Source organism: Phyllostomus discolor, chromosome 2 (genome assembly GCF_004126475.2).
Source record: "Phyllostomus discolor isolate MPI-MPIP mPhyDis1 chromosome 2, mPhyDis1.pri.v3, whole genome shotgun sequence".
In the NCBI taxonomy this organism is placed as follows: domain Eukaryota; kingdom Metazoa; phylum Chordata; class Mammalia; order Chiroptera; family Phyllostomidae; genus Phyllostomus; species Phyllostomus discolor.
Window position 1 is genome coordinate 213,908,412 of NC_040904.2, and position 21,756 is coordinate 213,930,167.

The 21,756-nt window shown below is 58.0% G+C and overlaps 1 protein-coding gene across 1 annotated transcript in view; it reads right to left on the reverse strand.

The window, feature by feature from the left end:
* Window positions 1-21,756, reverse strand: part of EFCAB6 (EF-hand calcium binding domain 6) — a 152,533-nt gene that overhangs the window by 128,392 nt on the left and 2,385 nt on the right. The window contains 4 exon segments of the mRNA XM_036019725.1: window positions 947-1,035; window positions 4,348-4,559; window positions 9,686-9,831; window positions 17,800-17,890. Of these exon segments, the coding sequence (XP_035875618.1) occupies window positions 947-1,035; window positions 4,348-4,559; window positions 9,686-9,831; window positions 17,800-17,855 (503 nt within the window). The 5' untranslated portion in view covers window positions 17,856-17,890.

The following is a 21,756-nucleotide window of genomic DNA, read 5'->3' on the forward strand; positions in this document are numbered from 1 at the left end:
CCCCCGCTCCCCCCGCTCCCCCCGCCCGCTGCAGCTGCCGCCACGATGGACTCCATCATGGCAGCGTCCAGGCTCTTCCAGGCTCATGGCTCTGCGGGAACCCTTCTCCGCGGGGTCAGCAGAGGGTCTCCCACTGGCTGCTGCTTCTCACGGGGAAGGCTGAACACCTCCCGCTCCAGGGGGGTCCCTGCCTCCCAGCCGCGGAGCACGTGCCCAGCGGGGGCGAGGGCTGACCGCGCCTTCCTCGCGGGGAGAACCAGCTGCCCTGCCCGGCGGTTCCTCAGCACGGCGGGGTCCCACCTGGAGAGGGCCCGGCAGGGTCCGTGGAATGCCACTTCTCTGAGGACGGGCGGGCGCGCGGCCTCTTCCCGGGTGACAGGCACCTCCACGGCCTTCCGTGATCTGACTCTGCTCAGCGGCTTCCTCACGGCGGCCCACGAGGGCGGCGGCTGAAAGGGCTCGAGCAGATCGGAGAGGACGAGCCTTTTTCCCGACCCTCCGCGCTGACAGTGAACTCGGACGCCTTCGGGCTGGCCTCGGACCTCCCGGCCAGTTTCCACCCCGTCCGTGTCTGTCCATCAAGAGACGTGAGGGCTTCCAGGAGCCGCTGGTGCTTCTGCTTGCCCCCTTCGTCCGCACCGGGCCCCGGGGGCAGCCCCCTGGCAGACCCTGAAGCTCGCCCTGTGTGCTGACGGCCAGGAGGCCCCCACCACCCGCGCCGTGCCCATTTCCGCGGCCCGCCTCCCCCGCGGGCCAGGAGCGGAAGCCGAAACACAGATTTGACTGGGGATTGACTCCATCGTCATCTTCCACGGGGACAAGCTACCAACTCACCTGCCTTCCACACACGCCTGTCAGCTCGAGCAGCTCCAACGACCTTAGGTCCTACCTCTTATCATCCCAAAGTTCCCATTTTCGTGTGAACAACAACAAAAACCCCACTTACCTCTTTATAACATTTGCGTTTGGGTCAATCCCACCGAACCTGGACAGGAATTCGAGGTAGGGCACGGCCCCAGAGCTGGTGAGCGGGATCTGCGTGCGGACAGGAGAAGGACAGCCAGTCAGAGGACTCAGGGGCCGGCGGGGCCGCGGGGCCGGTTTCGCGCTGGAGGCGGGAGGGCGTGCGTGCTAGCAGTGAACACGCCGCTGAGCCCAGCCGTCCGAGCCGGGCTGTGCGCTCAGCGAACCAAACGCAAACAACGCGAACGCCAGTCTGTGCCTGATTAAATGTCAGCGAGGCAGCTACAAGACTCTCTCAGATCTAGCTCCGTCTAAAAATAAAGTAAAAACATACTCTAACATGTATTTCACATCCATGCATTAATATCACATATGTATAATACATACGTACTCCCCAAGAGGCTGAGGCCCAGAATAGTTGTACCTTCTGAGTGTCGTATAAGCTCTCTTTACGTTTATATATTTTTAAGGTATAGAAACGTCACTTTTAAATAAAAAATCCTATCGAGCCCTGGCTGGCATGGCTCAGTGGATTGAGCGCAGGCTGCAAACCGAAATGTCATGGGTTCGATTCCCAGTCGGGGCGCATGCCTGGGTTGCAGGCCACGGCCCCCAGCGGCCGTACATTGATGTTTCTCTCTCTCTCTCTTTCCCCCTCCCCTCCCTCTCTAAAAATAAATAAATAAAATCTTTTTAAAAAACCCTGTCGAGAACAGTACTGAGTCGAGAATGTCGAGGCTGCAAGTGGACCAAAGCTCCTTTCCCAGTGTGCAGTTCACTGAAGCTGGTGACGGCGCTGTGACCCGTGGAGCAGTTCTCAGAAAACGCACACTGAAGTCTTCAGAGTCAAGAACCACAACACAAGCAGCTTCCTCTCGCGTGGTTCAGGAAGGCACCACTCCGCCCGCCTTCTTCGGGTGGATCCTGGACACTCACGTGTGCGTGCACCACCCCCGCCCCAGGATGCTCACGGACAGCAGGGGAGCCCCATGTTCACGGCGCACACGCCGGCGTACAGGTCTGGGCCACCGGGCTCTACCTGCACTGTTCTGAGTCCTACACACTTTCTGGGGGTGTGAGATTACTTCCAAATAAAAAAAAAGTTTTTAAGTGAAAAATAATTTTCTCCTTCCAAAAAGAATTATAAAACTAAAATTAACATAAATACACACAATAAATATATTTTATTGAGGTCCGTGTCATCCCACGAAGTCCAACTTCCCACGCTGCTGAGCAGCCCCCAAGCCCACCCACTCCAGTCTGACGCCGGCCTGGCCCTTCGTGTCCCTGCCACGCAGCCCAGCATGGTCACCTCGGTCCTCCCTCTGCAAGGGACGCCCTCTCCTCACCACTCACAACGTGTGCGACTAGGGGACGGACCCAGAGGAAAAGGGGTCCTCTGTGACACTGTTTTCCTAGAAGGGACACCCATGACCTTTATTTCCGGTAGGGCGTTTTCCAGTGGCTCTGATGTGGGAGACGTCACAGTCTCCCTCACCTGGAAGGAGGAGGGTAGGGCCCGAGGGACTATGCAGCTCCGGCACTGGGCGCCACGCCGGGCATTTTACGTGAGTCAGTCGTGCAGCCCGAACACCCCCTTCGCAGGGTGTGGAAGCGGAAACAGTTGGAGCTCCGCAGAGCGCAGGCGCGACCTCCCAACCGAGCACCGCCGGTAAGAACCGCCGGTAAGCGCCGGGCATCTCTGCGACAGCAGAGTCTGAGTCCGCCTGGCCACGGGGCCCGCCCTGCCCGCAGGAAAAGAACGCCCACTGACCGACGGAGGCCTCCATTGAGTTTTGTACCGTTGCTTCTGGCCTGGCACAAACTCTGACGCGGCAGACACCGTCCTGCAATGACCCGCCTGCAAACCTGAGCAGAGAAGCTGGTCCCTTTCAACACTTGTGATCCCAGCAGAAACGTTCAAGAATCGACACCACCCGCCGGTGATCCAGCAGCCGAGAGCAAAGTCTCGACTGGGGCTGGAGTCAACGTTCACGCTGGCGAGCATCTCTGAGGACGTCTCCGTCCCACCCGGCACGGCCGCGGGCCCCAGGAGGGACTGTGTTCCTTCCCCTGTGACCTGTTACCAACTCAGCTTCTCCTCAAGTTCCTGTGTGAACACTCAGAGGCGGAGGCCACGTTGGGAAAGGTCACGTTACTGTCCACGGAAACCAGGGGTCAGGCGCCGATCGACCATCGAACACCCGACAGCCAGACGTGCCCGACACGGGTCTTGCAATACAACTTAGGTAAATGCGCTCTACCTGGAAGATGCTCTTCTAATTCTAAGGGGGATCCCCATGAAATACTTTAATACGTTACCCATTAGGCTTACATTAACTGTTGAAAAAGAAATCCGTGTCACCACGTAGATTCACAGTTGAAGGACCCAGAAAGGTCACACACTCTCCGGACCCCAGGGGCTGGGAAGAGAAGCCCCGCCCCCGCCCCCCAGGGACCCCGCCTCCGGTTCCCTGCACCAGACTCCGCCTCCCTGATGTGCACACGGCGCCCAGGAGCTCCAGGCTCCAGAAAAACGTGCTCCCCGTTTGGCGTAGGCGACTGGGCCCTGCCTTACTCTTTTTTTTTAATCTTTGAAGTTCAACAGCTCCCAGCGACTGACTCCTTTTAAAAACAGATGTAGCTCTTAAAAACAGATACGCATCTCACATTTTCTGTACTTTTCCTCTTCCTGTATAGCTGATTAGCTTGGGAAGACTGTCAAATTTTTAAATTAACATTAGATCATGAATATAAGAGACATTTAAGAGAACACAATATTTTTATTTCCCATGTGGTATACAGTGTCAGTTAAATAAAGCTCATGAGAAAACGACGCGCCATTGGCAGGGACACACGCTCTGTAGAAGCAGGGGAACACGGCCACACGATCACGATCCCGGGGTGAACGACAGACCCCGGACTGTGTCAGAGGACCCCGCCCGGCTGGCGGCTGACCCGAGCGCCCCGAGCACGGTGTGGTGGGCCAGGCTGAGCGGAGCCGGGTGTCGGGTGGGCTGGGGGTGTTCAGTGCGCTTTCGACGTGGGATGTTTATCGGGATATAACCCCATCATAAGCCAAGAGCATCTGCAGTACGTTCCAAAACATAAGTCAACCCAACACTCCACACACTGAACGCAAGCCTTTTACCAACGTTGCGAGAAGACACGGGCTGTAACGGCGCTGCCTGCGGAACACAACCGAAGTCCGCATCGGTCGCCCCACACCTGCCGGAGCGTGAGTGAGCGGAGAGCGAACTGTGAACCGCACGACACCGCCCCCGGGACGTGGGACTCGGAGCAGGCCGGACTGGGGCCGAGCCCCTGGCCGCCACGCCCTCACTCCCGCAGCTCGGCTGCCCTGGATCGCCACGCGGACTGTACCTTGGCCAGCACCTCGTGAAACTGTTCTCGCGTGAGGGGCAGCAGGAAGATGGTGACAATTCTTCTCAGCTCACTCTTGGACACTGTCATGGTGTGACCGGTATCGAGCAGGTGAAAGGCTTTTACCAACTCATCTCCTTTAGCGGTAATTTTTTGAAACAAAATCCGTTTAACATCTAAGAAGGACAGTATTGGATTTGCAATAGGTGTGGCTGTGAAAGAGAAATAACTATTAAGCACGCTCGGAGCTAAGCCACCGGAACCCCTGCGCTGGGGACGAGGGTCGGCCGGCCTCCGAGACGGCACGCCGGCTGCGTCCGGGTTCCCGCAGCCGGCGGCCAGATGACGTGGCCAATCTACCGTTACCTCGTCACCCCGGACGTTCGGTCAACATGACTGTAGTAACACTAGAGAGAGAAGTCAAGGCAATGACGACCTTCCGTAAAAAGGGACATAGGTCATCACAAGTGAAAAACAGGGATGTTGGAATAGAACTTGGTTGAGAATCAATACCATTTCAAATCAACCTTTAAAATCCCTTGCTGAGTTTTCATCCTTTTGTTAATTTTTGAAAAAAAAACCACACATAATCCTTACACCTAGCTCCCGGCCCTGTCAAAGACACGGAGGAAATGGGCGCCAGCTAGGCGCCCTGCCTGGGGCGGAGTGGTGGCGCCCCGGCTGTAGGGCCTTACGGCCCGGGGTCCCGAGTCAATGAAGGAGCGATGACAACCCAGGCCACTGGCCCTCGGCCCACGAGGAAGCCTGCAGCAGGAGCAAGCAGACGTGACATCGTAACCACGGCAGCGACAGAGCTGCCATGCACACTGCCAATCAGCACCAGAGGCGTGAAGGCCTGACTACTGCATTTCTGTTTTACGGCCTACCAGGGAAGGGGGCTAAGGAGAACGGTGGTTTGCTGAGTCTCCGCTGTCTGTTCACGAGTCTGCCCAGGCTCGGAGACCACGTCTATTATTAGTGGCTCTGTCTTACGTGGTGAGTCTGGGTGCAGGTGAAACGTCCTTAACGTCGCCTCATTTTCTGTGCCCTCACTCACAAGCGGGAGGGCGGGAAGGGCAACTCTCATTCCCTCGGAGGACAGTTTCCCATCAAGCTGTTGAACCCTCCCAGCACGGGGCCGTGATGGCCTCAGTCTTGGAGTGACAGACACAAAGGACAGGCTTGCCAAGTGCCAGCCTGGACCCCCGGAGGACCCGAGGGACTCCCTCATGGCTGGAAGACACCCCCAGACGCCTGCTGCTGGAGGTGGAGAAACAGACCCTGTGGGTGCCCCGCCGTCGCTCTGGGTGGAGACCTGCCGTGTGCCCTGACCTCGTGAGCCGCAGCACGGAGGTCCCAGGGACCCTGCCCATCCTCCTGCCCAGGGCTGCCCTGCTCGCTCCCAGGGCCAGGCGCACGCAAGGCCGACAGCAGGGGCCAGGGATGCTGCCACTCACGAGGGCCCTGGAGGGGGGGGTGCGGAACAGGTACACCGGAGACCCAGGGCAGAGCAGGGTCGGGGTGGGGGTGGCAGCAGGACGGGAGCTCTCAGGAGGAGCCTCCTAGAGGAAAGAGGTGACATGTCAACGACAACCTGGAGGACGGCCGGCCCAGGCAAAGGGAGGAGGAGGGGACAGACGGGGCAGGCGTCCCCCGGGAGGTGAGCCTGTCAGTGTCGGCAGGAGCCAGCCGGGAGCGGCCCTGTGTTCTGGTCATGGGATGTCACAGGGGGTTGCATCAATGGGAGGGCACAACCCAGTTTTCATTCCTGAGCCTCCCCCTGGCGCCGTGGGGCGGAGGAACAGAGTGGCGGCGGGAGACGGCTGGGTGAGCACAGCCCGCTCGGGCAGGCGTCGGCGGGGGGGTGTGTCCCTCAGGGGGCGGCCATGGAGGGGAAGCAGGGCTGAGCCGGGGGGGGGGGGGCACTGCAGCAGAGCAGGGGGAGCCCACAGCCTGCCCGGACCAGACGGGGTGTGCAGGGCGGGCCCTCGTGCAGGTGGGCAGGGGTCTGGCGTGGGGGGCTGGGGGAGGACGCTGGGGCACCTGGCAGACGGTGTGCTCCAAGAGGGCACAACGAGTCCCCCCCCACCCGTGCTGCCCTGCCAAAGTCGTGTTCACACTCCTCCCGTCCCAAAGTGGGGTAGACGGCCCTCCCCTTGACTCTGGGCGGGCCTGGGACTGGGCAGGACTGACACTACGTGACTCCCAAGGAAAGGCAGCAGAGGCACCCCAGCCTCTGCCCGGGCAGCCTCTTCGGGCCCCGCGCCAGCCGCCACACCGGGCGGGAGGCCAGGAGCCACCAGCAGAGGCCGCCCGCAGGTGCCCCGGCCAGGGGCTCGCTCCCCTGGGACAAGAGGGCCGGGCAGAGGGCCTGAGTGGGGAGAGGGGCTGCAGTCTCCCCGAAGTGCTCAAAAGTTTGGGGGTGCCACGCCGCCCTCTCCATTCCTGCCGGGCACGGGCACGGTCACGTGGGCTCTCGGAGCAGCCGCCTTGCTGCGCCCTGTGTCACCCCGCCCGGCACTCCCCCTGCGCCCCGGGCCACAGAGGGACCTGCTTGTCAACTCACGTCTCCGGCTTGAAATCTTTCTACAGACTTTCGTGGGCATTATTAGTCTCTCTCTAAGAAGCCCCGTCTTTCCAACCAACAATTCTAACTTAAAATGATTAGAATTGCAGAAAACAGTGACTTGGAACCATTCAAAATTACTTGAAGGAAAACTTCGCGTGCCCCGCAACTTCTGAGATCTAGAATGAGGGCGGCAGCCAGGCTCCGCGCACCCTGTGCACAGGCTCGCACACCAACGTGCCCTGTGGGGGCGCAGCCAGGACGCTGTCCACCGCCGTCCAGGACACGCCGCCGTCCAGGACACGGGCGTCACCCTGACGATGAGAAGAAGGTGAGCCACACAGAAGAAGGTGGGTTTCCTGAAAAGCCCATCAGGGAACTGAGGATGCGAAGAAACGCAATGCAGCAAGGACCGGCCGCTCCTGGAGACAAAGGCCCCCGGCCCCCCCGGCCCGGCAGAGCCCCAGGAAGAAGAGCAGCCGCGCCCGGAACGGGGTGAGGAAATCAGCTGACCCGTGGAGGTCATGAGCGGGCCGCCGCGATGGGCCCGTCCCTGGGGGCCTGGTCACAGAGCGAGCCTACACGGCCCTCTTGGGCCCCCACGTGTGTGCAAGCAGCACCCCAAAGCTGGAGGTGGGACACAGGGCGCTGAGCACGGGGCGGAGCGCTGAGGCCGGGGGCTCCTAGCCGCACCTGGGCAGCCTCCTGCGGCCTGGAGGCCGGGTGGCAGGACAGGGAGTGGGGGCTGGGCTGGGGGCCAGAGAACCGCCGGGACACCTCCCAAACTGGCAGGTGGGCTGGCACGCACAGGACCCCCCAAGAGGCCGAGCTCACCCCAGGGCTGTGGGACAGAGGTCTCTCGAGTCTCGCCCAGCTCAGACGGCGGAGCCGCTGGAGGCAGACGCCAGCACCCACGGCCCCCTAGATCCAACGGAGACTGCGTGAGGCCAGACACTGCCCACCTCACTCAGAGCCCGCGGGAAGGGGGCGTGGCTTTGGCTGGTGCTGAATGTTAGCTGCCTCTGTCTCCACGGTTTTTTACACACGTCTGCTCTTAAATTTTTTTCAAACGGCAAGACGAGTGACATAAGAAAGGTGAGCTCTCTTATTTATCCTGATGAGGAGCAAAAACAGGCATCGGAAGACCCACAGAGAGGACAGATGTGGAAATGATCAGGTATTTAAGCTGAGAACGATAAATTTGCTAGAGATTGTAAGAAAAATTGGCAACGTGCTGAACGCGTGGGGGATTTCAGCAGAAAAATGGAAACTTTTCAGGAAGTACGTGAAAAAGCACACAAAAATACAGTGTCAGAAGCAAGAACAGCTCCTCTGATCTGCTTAACAGCGCACACGGCAGAAGAAAGGACAAGTGGTACAACGTCAGGTCAGCGGAAATCACTCAAGCTGAAACAAACGAAAAGCAAAAAAACCACTTACAGAGGAAACAGGCGTCTAATGCCCGGCCGAGAGGTTCAGGTCGCGCCCGAACCCTGCTCACGCGACAGAGGAGTCGGACCAGCATGAGGGGGCACCATCTGTGATTTCGTCGTTTTAGAGAAAAAACCACTCAGTACATGAAGAGGTACCACCAACAAAAACAAAAGGCGAAGGACAAGTGGAAAAGACGCCGAGTGGCGCCTGCGGCGGACAGAGGACTGACACCTTCAGAGTGGAGACAGCTCACGCAGCAGATCACCAGAAAGACCGGCCCGCAGCAGGCGGGCAAAGGAAGGGGAAGGCAGGTCGCAGATGAAAAAGACCACACAAACCTGAGAGCCAACGGCAGCCTCCGGTATGAAGGAAAGGCAGATGAAAGCCACGACAGAACGCCGCTTCCGGGCCGGGAAGGCCGAGCCGCGAAGGACCCGCTCCGTGAGCATGCTCGGGAGGAAGCGCTGGGACCCCTTGCTAGTGGGGGCGCACCAGCTCCCTGCGGGCGGTCCCAGCAGCCCGGACGCAGAGCGTGGGTGGCCTCTGGCCCAGCGACCCCACTCACTCCAGCCTTTTGCACCATCAGAACACGAGTGACACTGAGACGCGTGCACAGGACAGCACAGACGGGGGCTCCTGCCCTGGAACCGCCTCTTTACTGACGATGAATTTTCGTGTTGGAAGTTGCTGTCTACTCGCCCCTTCTGCCTCAGACAGACCCCGAGACCTGGGCAGACGCAGGCCTGTCTGGGATACAGCCTGCATTTCCCAGGCTCCCGAGTTGATGCGTGTGACCGTGCGATTAGAGCCTCACGCACTGCAGGTGCGCACAGGGCCCAGGGTGACTTCTGACGGCCTCTCCCCGCTCACCCTCTCCCCGTGGCCCGGGGCCCTGCTGGCCGGGCGGGCGCCCGCCTGCCCCGTCCGCGCTGCTGTTGGGGCATCTGTCTCACTCCCCTGGATGCCCCACTGCCCTCCCCAGACGGCGGGCCCCTCCGGGGCAGGTCCTCTACCAGACCCACCGCCTCAGGACCTGGGACAGTTCTTGCCACACTGCTGGGGCTCATAAACTGTTTGGGGAGGGAGGGAGGAAAGGACGGAGAGAGGAAAGGCTCAAATCACGATCGTGCCACTTAAGAACTACGGAACTTTTGGGCAGGGGGCTGAAACAGCCCGTATCTCAGCTTCCCCATAAAGAAAACAGGGACAATGACAGAATCCACTTCATGGTGCCACCGTGAGGACTAAACCACGTGACGGCTTCGCGCAGAGCCCGGCATGCACTAAACATAAATAAGTGGCATCTACAGTTAGCTCGACTTGCTCGCGAATACTCACTTGAAGAAGGTCTGAGCATATTGGGGAAACCATTCCCGGAACAGAGTCTACATGGTGAAGAGTGGGGCCTTAACTCTCTGGGTTTTTTCGTGTGAGGACACGAACAGTGCCAGTCTGACATAGTAGCCATTTTGCTCATTAAATCCCTGCGATACAAAAGAAAACAGATTACGTTACCTTCGCACACACAGTACACGTGGCCAGCCTCCTCTCTCTCTCTCTCTCTCTCCCTCTCTCTCTCCCCTGAAAGGGCGGCTGGACAGGGCGAGCATGCTGCCAGCTGCGGCCCTCCTGCCAGCGTCTCTGAGGCCATTCTCAGAGCGAACACGAATCGTGACTTCAGCCGGCCTGTTTTCAGCAGACCCAATGATCTCTAAAAGTGGGACAACAAGGCAGCTTTCGGCCTGGAAACCCCCCTGCATGCCGACTCGCAGGCACCTCCTTGGGGGGCGCAGGGCAGAAAGGCGGCCTCCCCGAGCGCCCCTCACTGCGTGCCCGACACTTGTCTGGTGCAGACTGACCTGCTCGGACCCTCCTCCACACAAACCACGAGCACACTGGCGAAAACCGTCCCAACGAGCTATCTCCAAATGCACGAAGCGGACCAGAGGTTTGCGGCAGTCTAGGGGTGCAGTGCACTGGTCCTCTCCCTCTCTCTCTCCCTGCAGTGGCCCTTGTCGGTGACGGGGTCCGCCCCCCACCCATCTCAGTGGCCAGAGCATCGGTGTCTGTGCCAGGCAGTGTCTGTGCGTCTCCCTTCCCCGCTGTCTAAAAATAAAAATAAAATAAAATCTTTAAAATAAAATAAAATGGCCCTGGCTGGCGTAGCTCAGTGGATTGAGCGCAGGCTGCGAACCAAAGCATTGCAGGTTCGATTCCCAGTCAGGGCACATGCCTGGGTTGCAGGCCATGACCCCCAGCAACCGCACATTGATGTCTCTCTCGCTCTCTCTTTCTCCCTCCCTTCCCTCTCTAAAAATAAATAAATAAAATCTTTAAATAAATAAATAAAATAAAAGTCTTCAAAAAGAAGGAAAAGTCATACGGGTCAGAAACTCAGACCTACCTAAAGGAAGAATATTCGAGAAAGGATAAATGGAGGTAAAAGAAACACGTGTGCCCCAATAACAGCGCCCCAACATACCTGAAGTAAAAACGGAGAAATACACGCTTTAACACTAACCGATGGGGACCTTGACCCCCCCACCCTCATTAATGGACAGCCCAACGGGACAGGCGAGCGGCAGGAAACAGGAGGCTTGAACCACACGGTGAACGACTCAGACCCAACGGCCACCGAGAGGACACTCCACTCCACCTAGAGGACACTCCGCTCCACCGCCGCGGAACACACGCTCCGCTCATGTCAACACAGAGCGCCCTCCGGGCTGACCTCGTGTTGACACGTAAAACAAGGCTCAGCCAATTTGGGAGCGTTGAAATCAGCAACGTACGCTCTCCAAGCGCACTGGACTACAATCAGAAATCAGCGCCAGAAAGAAATCGGGTGACTCACAAACGTGTGGGAACTCAACAACACACTCCTACAGGGAAGGGCATCACGAGACGAATCGGCAGACACTTTCAGACACAGGACAACGGAGGCGCAGCACGCCAGCTCTTACGGATGAGGAGAGAGCAGTGCTCGGAGGGAAATTTGCAGCCGTTCGTGTTTATATAAAAAGTCTCAATGAATGACCTAACCATCTTCCTTAAAAAGCTAGAAAAATATGAGTAAATTAAACCCAAGTAGAATAAACAAACTGATAGAGATTAGAGCATACATAAAATTGATAATAGAAAATAGAGAAAACCAGCCCTGGCTGGCGTAGCTCAGTGGATAGAGCGCGGGCTGGGAACCAAAGTGTCCCAGGTTCGATTCCCAGCCAGGGCACATGCCTGGGTTGCAGGCCATAAGCCCCAGCAACCGCACATTGATGTCTCTCTCTCTCTCTCTCTCTCTCTCTCTCTCTCTCTCTCTCTCCCCACTTCCCTCTCTAAAAATAAATAAATAAAATCTTAAAAAAAAAAGTAAAAGCTCCTTTAAAAAAAAAGAAAATAGAGAAAACCAACAAAATAGAAAGCTGGTTGTTTCAAAAGATCAGCAAAACTAACAATTTTTTTTAACTAAACTGACCAAGAAAATATGAGGGATACTCGAACTCTTTTTTTTTTTTTTTAAAGATTTTATTTATTTATTTTTAGGGAGGGAAGGGAGGCGGGGAGAGAGCGAGAGAGAAAGAGGGAGAGAGAGAGAGAAACATCAATGTGCGGTTGCTGGGGGTTATGGCCTGCAACCCAGGAATGTACCCTGGCTGGGAATCGAACCTGGGACACTTTGGTTCCCAGCCCATGCTCAATCCACTGAGCTACTCCAGCCAGGGCTTGGATACTCGAACTCTTAAAGTCATGAATAAAAGAGAGGACATTGCTACTGACCTTTCTGAAAAAAGGACTATAAGGGAACACTAACTGTGTTAACTTAGGTAACTTAGATAACTTACATGAAATGAAAACATTCTTAGAAAAACACAAACTACTGAAACTGACTACGGAAATAAAAAACCTTAGTAGACCTATAACAAAGAGATTAAGTGAGTGATTAAAAAACTTACTGCAAAAAAGTCTAAGGACTGGATGGGTTCAATGGTGAATTCTACCAAACATTTAAAGAAGAATAATTAAAACCAATCCTCCATAAACTCTCCCAGAAACACCCAAGGGAACACTTCCCAACATGTGGTGTGAGGTTAGTGTCACCCTGACACCAAACCAGACAAAGACAGCAAAAGAAAAAAAAAAGCAAACAACCTATATTCCTTAAGAATATAAAAAAAAAGCTTCTCATCACAATATTAAAATATATAAAAGTATATTTTTAAAAATTTTATTTATTTTTAAAGAGGGGAAGGGTGGGAAAAAGAGGGAGAGAAACATCAATGTGTGGTTGCCTCTCACACGCCCCCTACTGGAGACCTGGCCCCCAACCCAGGCCTGTGCCCTGAAGGGGACTCAAACCGGCGACCCTTTGGTTCGCAGGCCGGCGCTCAATCCAGGCCCTAAGATCTGAACAAGATGAGGATGTCTGCTGTCACCATTTTTATTCAACACTGTGGTGCTAAAGGTTCTAGCCAGAGCATTTAGCAGTTCTTTTTCTTAAAAGAAATATTTATCAAGGTACCAGATTGAAGACTAATCAAAACTATCTCTATTTGCCAATGACATGATTTTGTGTGAAGAAAACCCAAAAGAATATACGCACACCAAAAAAACACCATTGGAATGAGCCACCTCAGCAAGGTTACAGGTTACAGGATCAACATGCAAAAATCAATTATTTGTCTACATACTTGCAATGAACAGTCTGAAAATAAAGCCAAGAAAACAGCTCCCTCTGAAGCAGGAAGCTGGGCCGCCAGCAGCAGCAGCAGCAGCAGGGAGTGGAGTTGGGTTTATTATGGAACAGCGTTTTGACAGGCGAGCGTGACACAGCCAGGGGAGGGCGTGTGCGAGGGAAGTGAGCACACGTGCACACACCGCTCAGAATGGGACACCAAGAACGGTGGAAACTCTTGGTGGGACTGGGCTGGCTGGGCAAGATCGAAGGGGGCAAGAGACAAGACACTCAAGCTTACGAAGAATTTAAGAAGGGAAATAAGTTATTCTAATTCAATTGGCATTGACTGGGGCCTTACTCTGAGCCAGGAAAGGTGCTTAAGATTTGTGGAAACCTGTCACTTACCCCTCCCCCCGCCCAAAGTCTTTACTCTCCCCATTTCACAGGCGCGCAAACCGGCGCTCAGAGCAGGCAAGCCGCCCGCCCGGGGTCACACAGCTGCTAGGCCAGAGCCGGGTCCAGGACGGGCCCCTCCCAGGAGCCTGCTGGCATGGCCGGGTCCAGGACGGGCCCCTCCCAGGAACCAGGAGCCGAGGCTTTCCTGGCGCTTTTCACAAAATGAGCGAGCAGCTCCCGGAAGGCGGCGAGGAGTCCCCGGCCGCCCCCTGCGGCGCGGACGGTTAGGAACCTCGACTCCTGCCCCGCCTGGCTCCGCAAGCAGGCGGGGAGGGTCTGCTGGAACCGTGCTGCTCATTGCGGTTATTGCTCATGCAAATAACCGCTTTATTTTACCCATAAATTCACTTCATAATAACAATGAGGCATGCCAGGGCCCTGGCCTCATGCCTTATTACACCACCTGAGGAGTGAGATAATCACCCGGAAACATACTGCCTGTTGTGCATTTTATTACTTGAATACGAAGTGATTCAATTCAAGAAACACTTAGTTGAAGACAGCACGAAAAAAATAGTAACCACATGAAAAGTAATCCCTCCCAGAGCTGCCGCGTGCGCTGCAGGGAACGAGCCTCCTCCAGCGAGGGGGGGGGGGGAGGTGCCCTGCGGGGTCTCCTCCAGTTCTGACTCCCACCAGCCGCAGGGTCGTCAGGGCTACCGTGACTCCAATTGCAGCGTGAACACTCCACAGAGCCAAACCTGGGAGGTTCCAGAAACAGCCTGTCTGGGTGCTCGGCCCGAACGCCCTCGGTGTGAGCTCGTCCCTAGCAGCCACGCGCTCGGCAGTTCACCCTCCGGCAAACCCGGCAGGCCGCAGGCGGGCCAGGGTGGATGAGCAGGGAGGGGAGCGTGGCCTGCCCGGCCCTCCCTTCCCCTCTGGGAGCTCAGCCTCGGACTCGGGGTTTAAAGAAAACGTCCGTGTGCTTCAGAAATCAGGCAGAAGGTGCCCAGCTGCACAGCCCCTCCCACCACAGGCAGCTCAGCACACCCTACGGCGGAACACCGCTGCAAGGGCCAGCGGAACCACCCTCTCTCCGGGCGGGCTCACCTCCGGCGGGCAGAGCTGCTCCAGCGGCAGCGTCCTCAAGCAGAAGTCATGAGGGTTTTTATGGCTATCAATACCATTATATTTTAAATGCATTATTTCCCACTTTTAAAAATCAGCCTTTATTAAAAGGCCGTTGAGGCAGACACACGGCTTTAAAAGTCATCCGCAACACACGGCCCCAACCAGCAGCAGCAGGGTCACCCGGGGACTTTTCAGAGTGCGAGGCCCAGGCACCGCGGGACCGGCCGATCAGACGCTGGGCTGGCCCGGCCTCAGGGCCGCGACAGCCGAGGCCGCTGCCCTGGGAGCCCCAGAGGCTGGCTGGTGCGTGGAGCCCACAGTGTTTCATGGAGGCTCGAGTGTGAGTTGCCCTGCTTAATGGCAAAATGACGGTAAAACACCAGCAAATGTTACACTGACCTGATTCTACGAGAGTCGCCGAGCAGTCACGAGCACCTACTTTCATGGCCACTGGCTGACCGTCAACCCTGTCACCCCCTCGTGAGCCACACGCTGTCACTCACGCTGTTGGAGGCGGAGAGCGTAAACCCCAGAGACAAGGGGTAAATTTGCTCACAAGGCCAAGGCCCGAACTCTCCTAAATCTAACCCTAGGCTTTTAGCCCACCTGTGCCAAGAGTGTATGTGTGTGCGCTCACACGCACGTGCATCCACTGGCACAGGTGCACATGGTTCGTGTGCATTCCTGCATCACAACACTAACATCGAAGTTTGTATATGGCTGATGGAGTAATAAAATCCACCAATCCTCAAACACGGATACCTTGCATTTGCAAAACAGTCTTAACTCTGAACCTACTCGGAAGAACAAGTGGAAAGTTAAAAGGAAGTCATCTACATAAATATCTAATCGGATACCGGAATTCCAAGGTACGTGCGCCAACACTGGAAGCCCAGCCCAGCCTCCCCTGCCCCAGCCTCCCCTGCTCCAGCCTCCCTGCCCCAGCCTCCCCTGCCCCAGCCTCCCCTGCCCCAGCCTCCCTGCCCTAGCCTCCCCTGCCCAGCTTCCCCTGCCCCAGCCTCCCCTGCCCCAGCCTCCCCCAGCCCAGCCTCATACTGCCTCACTGTCTTCGAACCGACTGGCAACCCTGGTCTCTTGTTCTACACAGAGGAGTTAGAAGGACACATGAGTCGAGTCGATTCACAAATGTATTTCAAATGACAGGGCATCACAGAACACAACCGAGCCAGTCACCCAGACCCAGCTGAGCAGAAAAGCCCGTTCGAGGTCAGAAGCCCCCTGCGCAGGGCACGGGGCAGTCAGACCACAGCCTTCCCCCGCCAAGGTCTCCCCGCGCCGGGGTCCCCTCAGACCCCACGCAGGTGGGCGTCTTCCTTCCAAACATCACTGCAAGCCCATCCACACGCACTGCGGGGTGCACGCACACGCACACACACTTTGGGGTGCACACACACGCACGCGGAAGTCAAACGCAGAGCGAAGCCCACGCCTCTCCAAGCTAGCAGGCTTGAACGGAACAGCGTCTCGCCGTCACACACGGTCCCTATAAACCCTTCTCGGAAACGCAAGGGCGAGTTCAGGCCGACGTCGGGAGAAAAAGCCCGGCCAACACCCTGAACACAGTGAGGTAAAAGCGTGTTTCCACGCCGGGCAGAGCCGGAAGATGTGCCAGAAACAGCTGGGTCGGCACAGCGGGCCAGCGGCCTCCCTGCGTTAGGTGTCCTTCAGTGGACGCCACAGCGCGCCGGCGGGAACGTACCCCAGGCAGCGGGCGCCCTGCCCGCCTGTCCCTCCCCCGTGCCTCTCCCTCCCCCGTGTCTCGTGTCGCTCTCCCCCAGCCCACGCTCCTCTGCCCGTCCCCCTCCCACCCTCGCCAGCCACCTCCTGCCCCCCTCCGTTCCAGGGGCGCCCCACCCCTCCGAGAGGTCCCCCTGACCCCGCAGAGTCTGTCGGTCCGTCCTTGCCCTGCAGTGCACTGGTCACAACCGGCGAGGATGCTGTTCATTTGGGGAAGCGGGAGCTCCACTGCAGGCTCCCTGACGCCAACCAGTGTCTCTGCGCCACGTGCCCCGCGCCATGGTGCCCGGCGCAGCCCTGGGCCCGGCAGCGTTCGCTGTGCGAGTGAATGAAGGGTTTTCGCTTCCCATTGCTCAAGCAGCTCCGCCCTCCACGCCACACCCCGCCCTCCCGGCTCCCAATCCGGCCCTCCACGGCAAAGCTTCGGCGCCAGCCCTGCTCTCCCTCAAACCCCGGGCCCTGACCACTGGTGCCCAGCGCCCGGGGCCCTCAGGACCATCGGTGGCCGTCTCCCCGTTAGAACACAGGTGTCACGAGAGCAGGGGCCACGTCTGACGATGGCGGTCCCCAAAGTCAAGGACGCCGAACGGACCTGAACTGAGGACTGTGGTCTGGGGGTCGTTTCCCCAGCCCGGACGCCCTGCCCCCCAGAACCAGGACCCTGAAGCAAAAGCGTGCCTGGTTTTGTTTGTGACATGCTCTCCCTCCGTTCAGAAAGCACCTCAGAGGCTCTCTCTTCCCTAACCACCGTCTCAGACTCCCCGCACCCCCACCCCCACCCCCCAACGTGATGACAGACATGGCAACAGGCGCGGGGAAGCACGTGGTGTCGGAAGAACGGACGGCGCTTGGCGGCTGTCAAACACTTGCTCCGTGTCAGAAACGCGCTGACTGGCAGCCTCTCGAAACGCAGGGGCTGGTGGAGACCACCCGCTGCCAGCTCCGCAGCGGGCGCAGACGGGGAGCGGTTAGCACGTCCTATTTATGGCGCGCCAGGCCCGCCAGTGCGCCAGGCGGGGAGGGGGAGGCGGCCCGGGCTCCCGCTCCGTCGGAAGCAAAGGTTTGCCGCTGCTGCCCCCTAGCGCCGGGAACGCGAATCGGCCGGGACAAGCCACCCGGCGGTGCCCAGCGCCCAGCGGCGAGGCCGGCTCAATGGCTCTCCGGTCAGCCCGGCCCTGGCAGCCTACCCTCGGCGGCCCCGCTGGGCACCGCGTGGGGACGTGCAGCCTGAACACCCGTACGCCGACGCTTCCTGACGGGGTGGACATGCAAGTTCCCGGACAACGCTGGCACAAAGGTCAGCCTTCCGCACGAGCTGGCTGCGTGAGTGACCGGCACAGCCAGACAGAGGTGACGGGGAGTGGTGTCGTCATCCACCTGCAGAGCCCCCTGCCCCTCGGGGCCTCAGCCCCGCACCGCACACCCTCCTGGCCTGAGCTGACCGCGGCCCCGGGGCGCTGGCGGCCCGGGTTCGGGAAGAGGGGCGTCTCACCTGGCCCTGGTGCTGCCCGACTTGGTGGTGTTGACATTCATTTTGCTGCGGTTCATCTCCTTCAAGACAAACGTTTCTGGATTTGTGTATCCTGGAAAACGAGAGAGCAGTGGGTGAGCCCGGACTGGCCCACGGCTCCCCTTATGCAGCCCGTGAAGCACGAGGGCGGGGCCTCTGGGCCTGCAGGACCAGCAGGTCGCACCGCCAGCTACTGAGCGGGGTCCACGCCTCGGGCAGGTTCTCCATGTGGGCCTCCCCCAGATGCCAGGTCTCCCAGGTGGAGGGTTTGTGCCGACTCCTCCCATTACCTCCACCTCACACACACACACACACACACACTCACACACAACCACACACACACACAACCACACACACCATGTATACAACATGCCCCACACCACACACAACCGCAAACACACACAACCACAACCACACACCACGTATACAACGTGCCCCCACACCACACACACATCACACACACACCCCTACTGTGGTCCCCTGCTTTCCTCGCATCAGCCAGAGGCATCACTTCCAAGTGCTGACCTCGTGTTACTTCCCCGCTTTACAAATTCCCGTTGCTTCCTACTGCCCTTGGAATAAAGGCCAGAGCCCTTAATGGCGTCAAAGGCCACACGGATGGATGGGCCCGCTGCTACTCCAGCTGCGTCCCTCTCCTGGTCTCCGTGGGCCAACCATGCCGGCCCGGGGCAGTCCCTCAGACGTGGCCCTTCCACGGGAAAGCCTTCTCCCGTACGCTGCAGCCACTCGTGCCCCGCCCCACGCAGCCTGTGAATTCCTCCTCATCCGAAAGACCAGCGGTTCCCACACTGCAGTGTCCGTCAGGGTCACCTGCAAGGCTGGTCAGACTGCAACCGTGGGGCCCAGCGCAGGACCCCGGTGCAGGGGTGGGGCTGAGAACGCGCCGGGCTGACGAGCTCCCAGGTGCTGCTGACGCTGAGACCCACCACCAGGGTCTCCGTGCACACGTCACTTCCTCAGGGAGCCTTCCCCCACCACCCCCTGCACCAGGGGGACCCCCACAGGGACCTCCGTTGTCCCCGATCGCCCTCAGTCCAGGGTGCAAGGGCGGGTCTGTGTGCACGAGTGTTCAGTGGAGGCTCGTCTCTGGGAGCCCCGGGCCCCAGGCCAGGGACCGGTGTTCAGAGGTGCTCAGACTCCCTGAGTGAGTGAATCGGCTTCCACTCCTGAACCCTCATAAGTCAGGGCAGAAACCCCTGCCCGAACCCCGGCCCCTCGAAGCAATCAGCAAGTACTGCCAATTTTACCTGGAAACCCCCTCTAAGCCTCCTTGCTGCCCTTGCATCCCCAGTGTCACTGCCTGCTCACCCTCACTCGTCTGGGGGAGGAAACGGCCCCTCCCGTTGTGTCCCGGTCCCCAGCTTCTCCCCCTGCTGCATCCCCCTCAGCTGCCAGGATGGCGGCGTCCTGGTTTTGACCGAACTGTGGTTGGTCCGTAAGATGCATCACTGAGGGGGCGTGAGGACACGCTGGGCCTCTCTGTACTAATTCTGCAACTTTTTTGTCAATCTAAATTTTTTTTTAATTAAAGAAAAATAGCATGTAACACTTCTCCAGAGCATAAGATCATTTACATCATTGATAACCTGGCCCCAGGCAACCCCTCCCGACATCACAGTCCCACGCACGCTGCGTTTTCACAGAACCCCGAATACTCCATGCGGTTCTCACCTCCACACTTTGGAATCTCCCTCCTGCTAGAACTTCCTTCCTTCTCTCCCACCTGGCACCCTTCAATTCATCTTTCAAGATTCAGAATGCGGGCCCTCCTTCGGGAGGTCCTCCTAGCCTCCCTGAACAAAACTGACCATGCCGTGCCAGAGAGCTGAGCCTTAGAGTTGCGTTCTGCCCGCTGTTTTATTTAATGAAGGAAAGGACAGAAAGACCAGAGGCCCCCATCGTCCCGCTGCTCTGCTGTGGGGCTGGGGAGGGGGGCCCTAAGTATAAAGAAGAAGTATCAATACCTCCCCGCCCACCCCCCAGTTCTGCCTGTTTTCACTTCAATTCTCTCCTTCCCCACTTCCCCCTTGGCTGTGCACTGGTGCCCTCCAGTGGAGGGGCAGCAGCCCTCATCTCCCCGCACTCGGCACCTACCCTGTGGCTGGTAAGCTCTCCACAATCTCTGTTCTGGCGGACAGCTGCGGCCCACCCCCACCCCTACCCCTGCAAGGGCGGGGAGCCTGGGCTGGTTTCACCCTCACTTTGAGAGCTAAGCAACGTTCTCAGTAAGAGCAAGCCCCGGGGGTGAGTTCTGTAGGTCAACCCTGGCTTTACCTCGTCCTCAGTTTAGCTTTTCTATACAAAGAGAATTCTAAGACCTTAAAGAACTCATGATTACTCCAGAACTTGGTCAAGTAGACATTAGCAAGGGTTATATACAGAGCCCAGCTCCGCCTCCCCACCCACCCGAAGCAGCCGCAGGTCACAGCCCGCCCGCGGGCAGGAGCCCCAGTCTCAGGCGCTCTCCTCACCCGCACACGTGCTCGCCAGATTCGGACTGATGTCCAGCGCGTCACAGACGCTATTTATAGCAGAATCGCAACAAAGGTGCCATCCATCTGCCTTGGCACCCAGAGAACACATAATTCAACGCGAGACCGAGACATGTGCGCTGCCAAACGGAAACGGCACCAGAAGCAAGGACTGTTGGAACTGGTTTCTCGGGGGGAACGATCACTTGACTGGACTGGAAGAAGCTGCGGGCCACACAGACTACTCTGGCCGCGCACTCCAGGCGCTTGTGAAGACCCTCTCCTCCTCTATTCTGATATCCGATGGCTGTTCTGTGTGTCTCGGGACACCGCCCCCCCCCCCCCCCCCCCGGAGAGGGCCCCTACTCGCCCCCCGTGCACTGACTCGGGCACCTGCCGAGCCCCCACAGCGGGGAAATCGAAGGGCTTGGAGTCAAGGAGACACGGAGCCCAGCTGGCTCCACTCTCTTCTGCGGAAACTCGCCGGTTAATTAGCCTCCTCCTGCCCCAGGTTCCTCATCTGCAAAATGGAAATCATCCTTCTCTTTAAAGCGGGTGTGCCTCACCTGGAGTCTAGGGACGAGGTCGGTGAGCACTTCCGGAGGACTTCCAAGTCCCTGGGGTGAGATGCAAAGTGTGGGTGAGGTGACTTTTCCAGACAGAGGGCACATTACTTTCACCAGCGTCTCAAGGGACAGGTGGCCCCAAACAGGGAAGCGCTGTGCTCTAAAGGCCGTGGGAAGGTCACAGGTCATGCACCTGCAGGGCCTGGCATTCGCTGCTTGGCAGCTGTTATTAATTTCAGGTCCCAGGAAGGCACAGAAAGGTAAGTCACCCAGACCCCAGGGCAGAAGGCAGGAGGGCACTGCAGAGTATGGCGTCCAGGGCCATCTCAGGGTCTCAAGGGCCGACAAAGGAGGGCAGGCCAGAGGCAGGGCAGAAGACCCCAGCAGGAGAGGGGGACAAGGCGCAGGCACCAAGGGCGCCAGGGCAGCTGGCGGCCGTCACGGGGGCGTCCTCGGTGCCTAGACAGGGCCCGGCACGTGGCAGGTGCTCGGCAAGGAACTGTGGGGTGAGTCAGCCCTAACCAGCCAGCGGGTGGGTGCAGCCAGCCCGGGGGGACAGGGAAACGCCACTTGCCAATTCCCAGGGGAAACCCACAATTCGGAGGGTGTCACTGACAAGTACTGATGTTCCAAATCGTTTTTAAAATTCCATACAAACGTGACGCTCCACATTCTCTCCCCAGACAGTGAGGACCCTGAGCCGGTCTCAGGCTTTGTGACGACCCCCGGGTCAACTGCCTGCTAGACTCCGTGTTAGAAACGCTTCATTTTCCCACGGGGAATTAAAATGCCTTGTTTGCCTGGACAAAATTAACTCAATTTCCTTCTATTTTTTTAAATTTTCTTTTACCCTGAGTTCAAGAAGCTCAGAGGTGAATGTG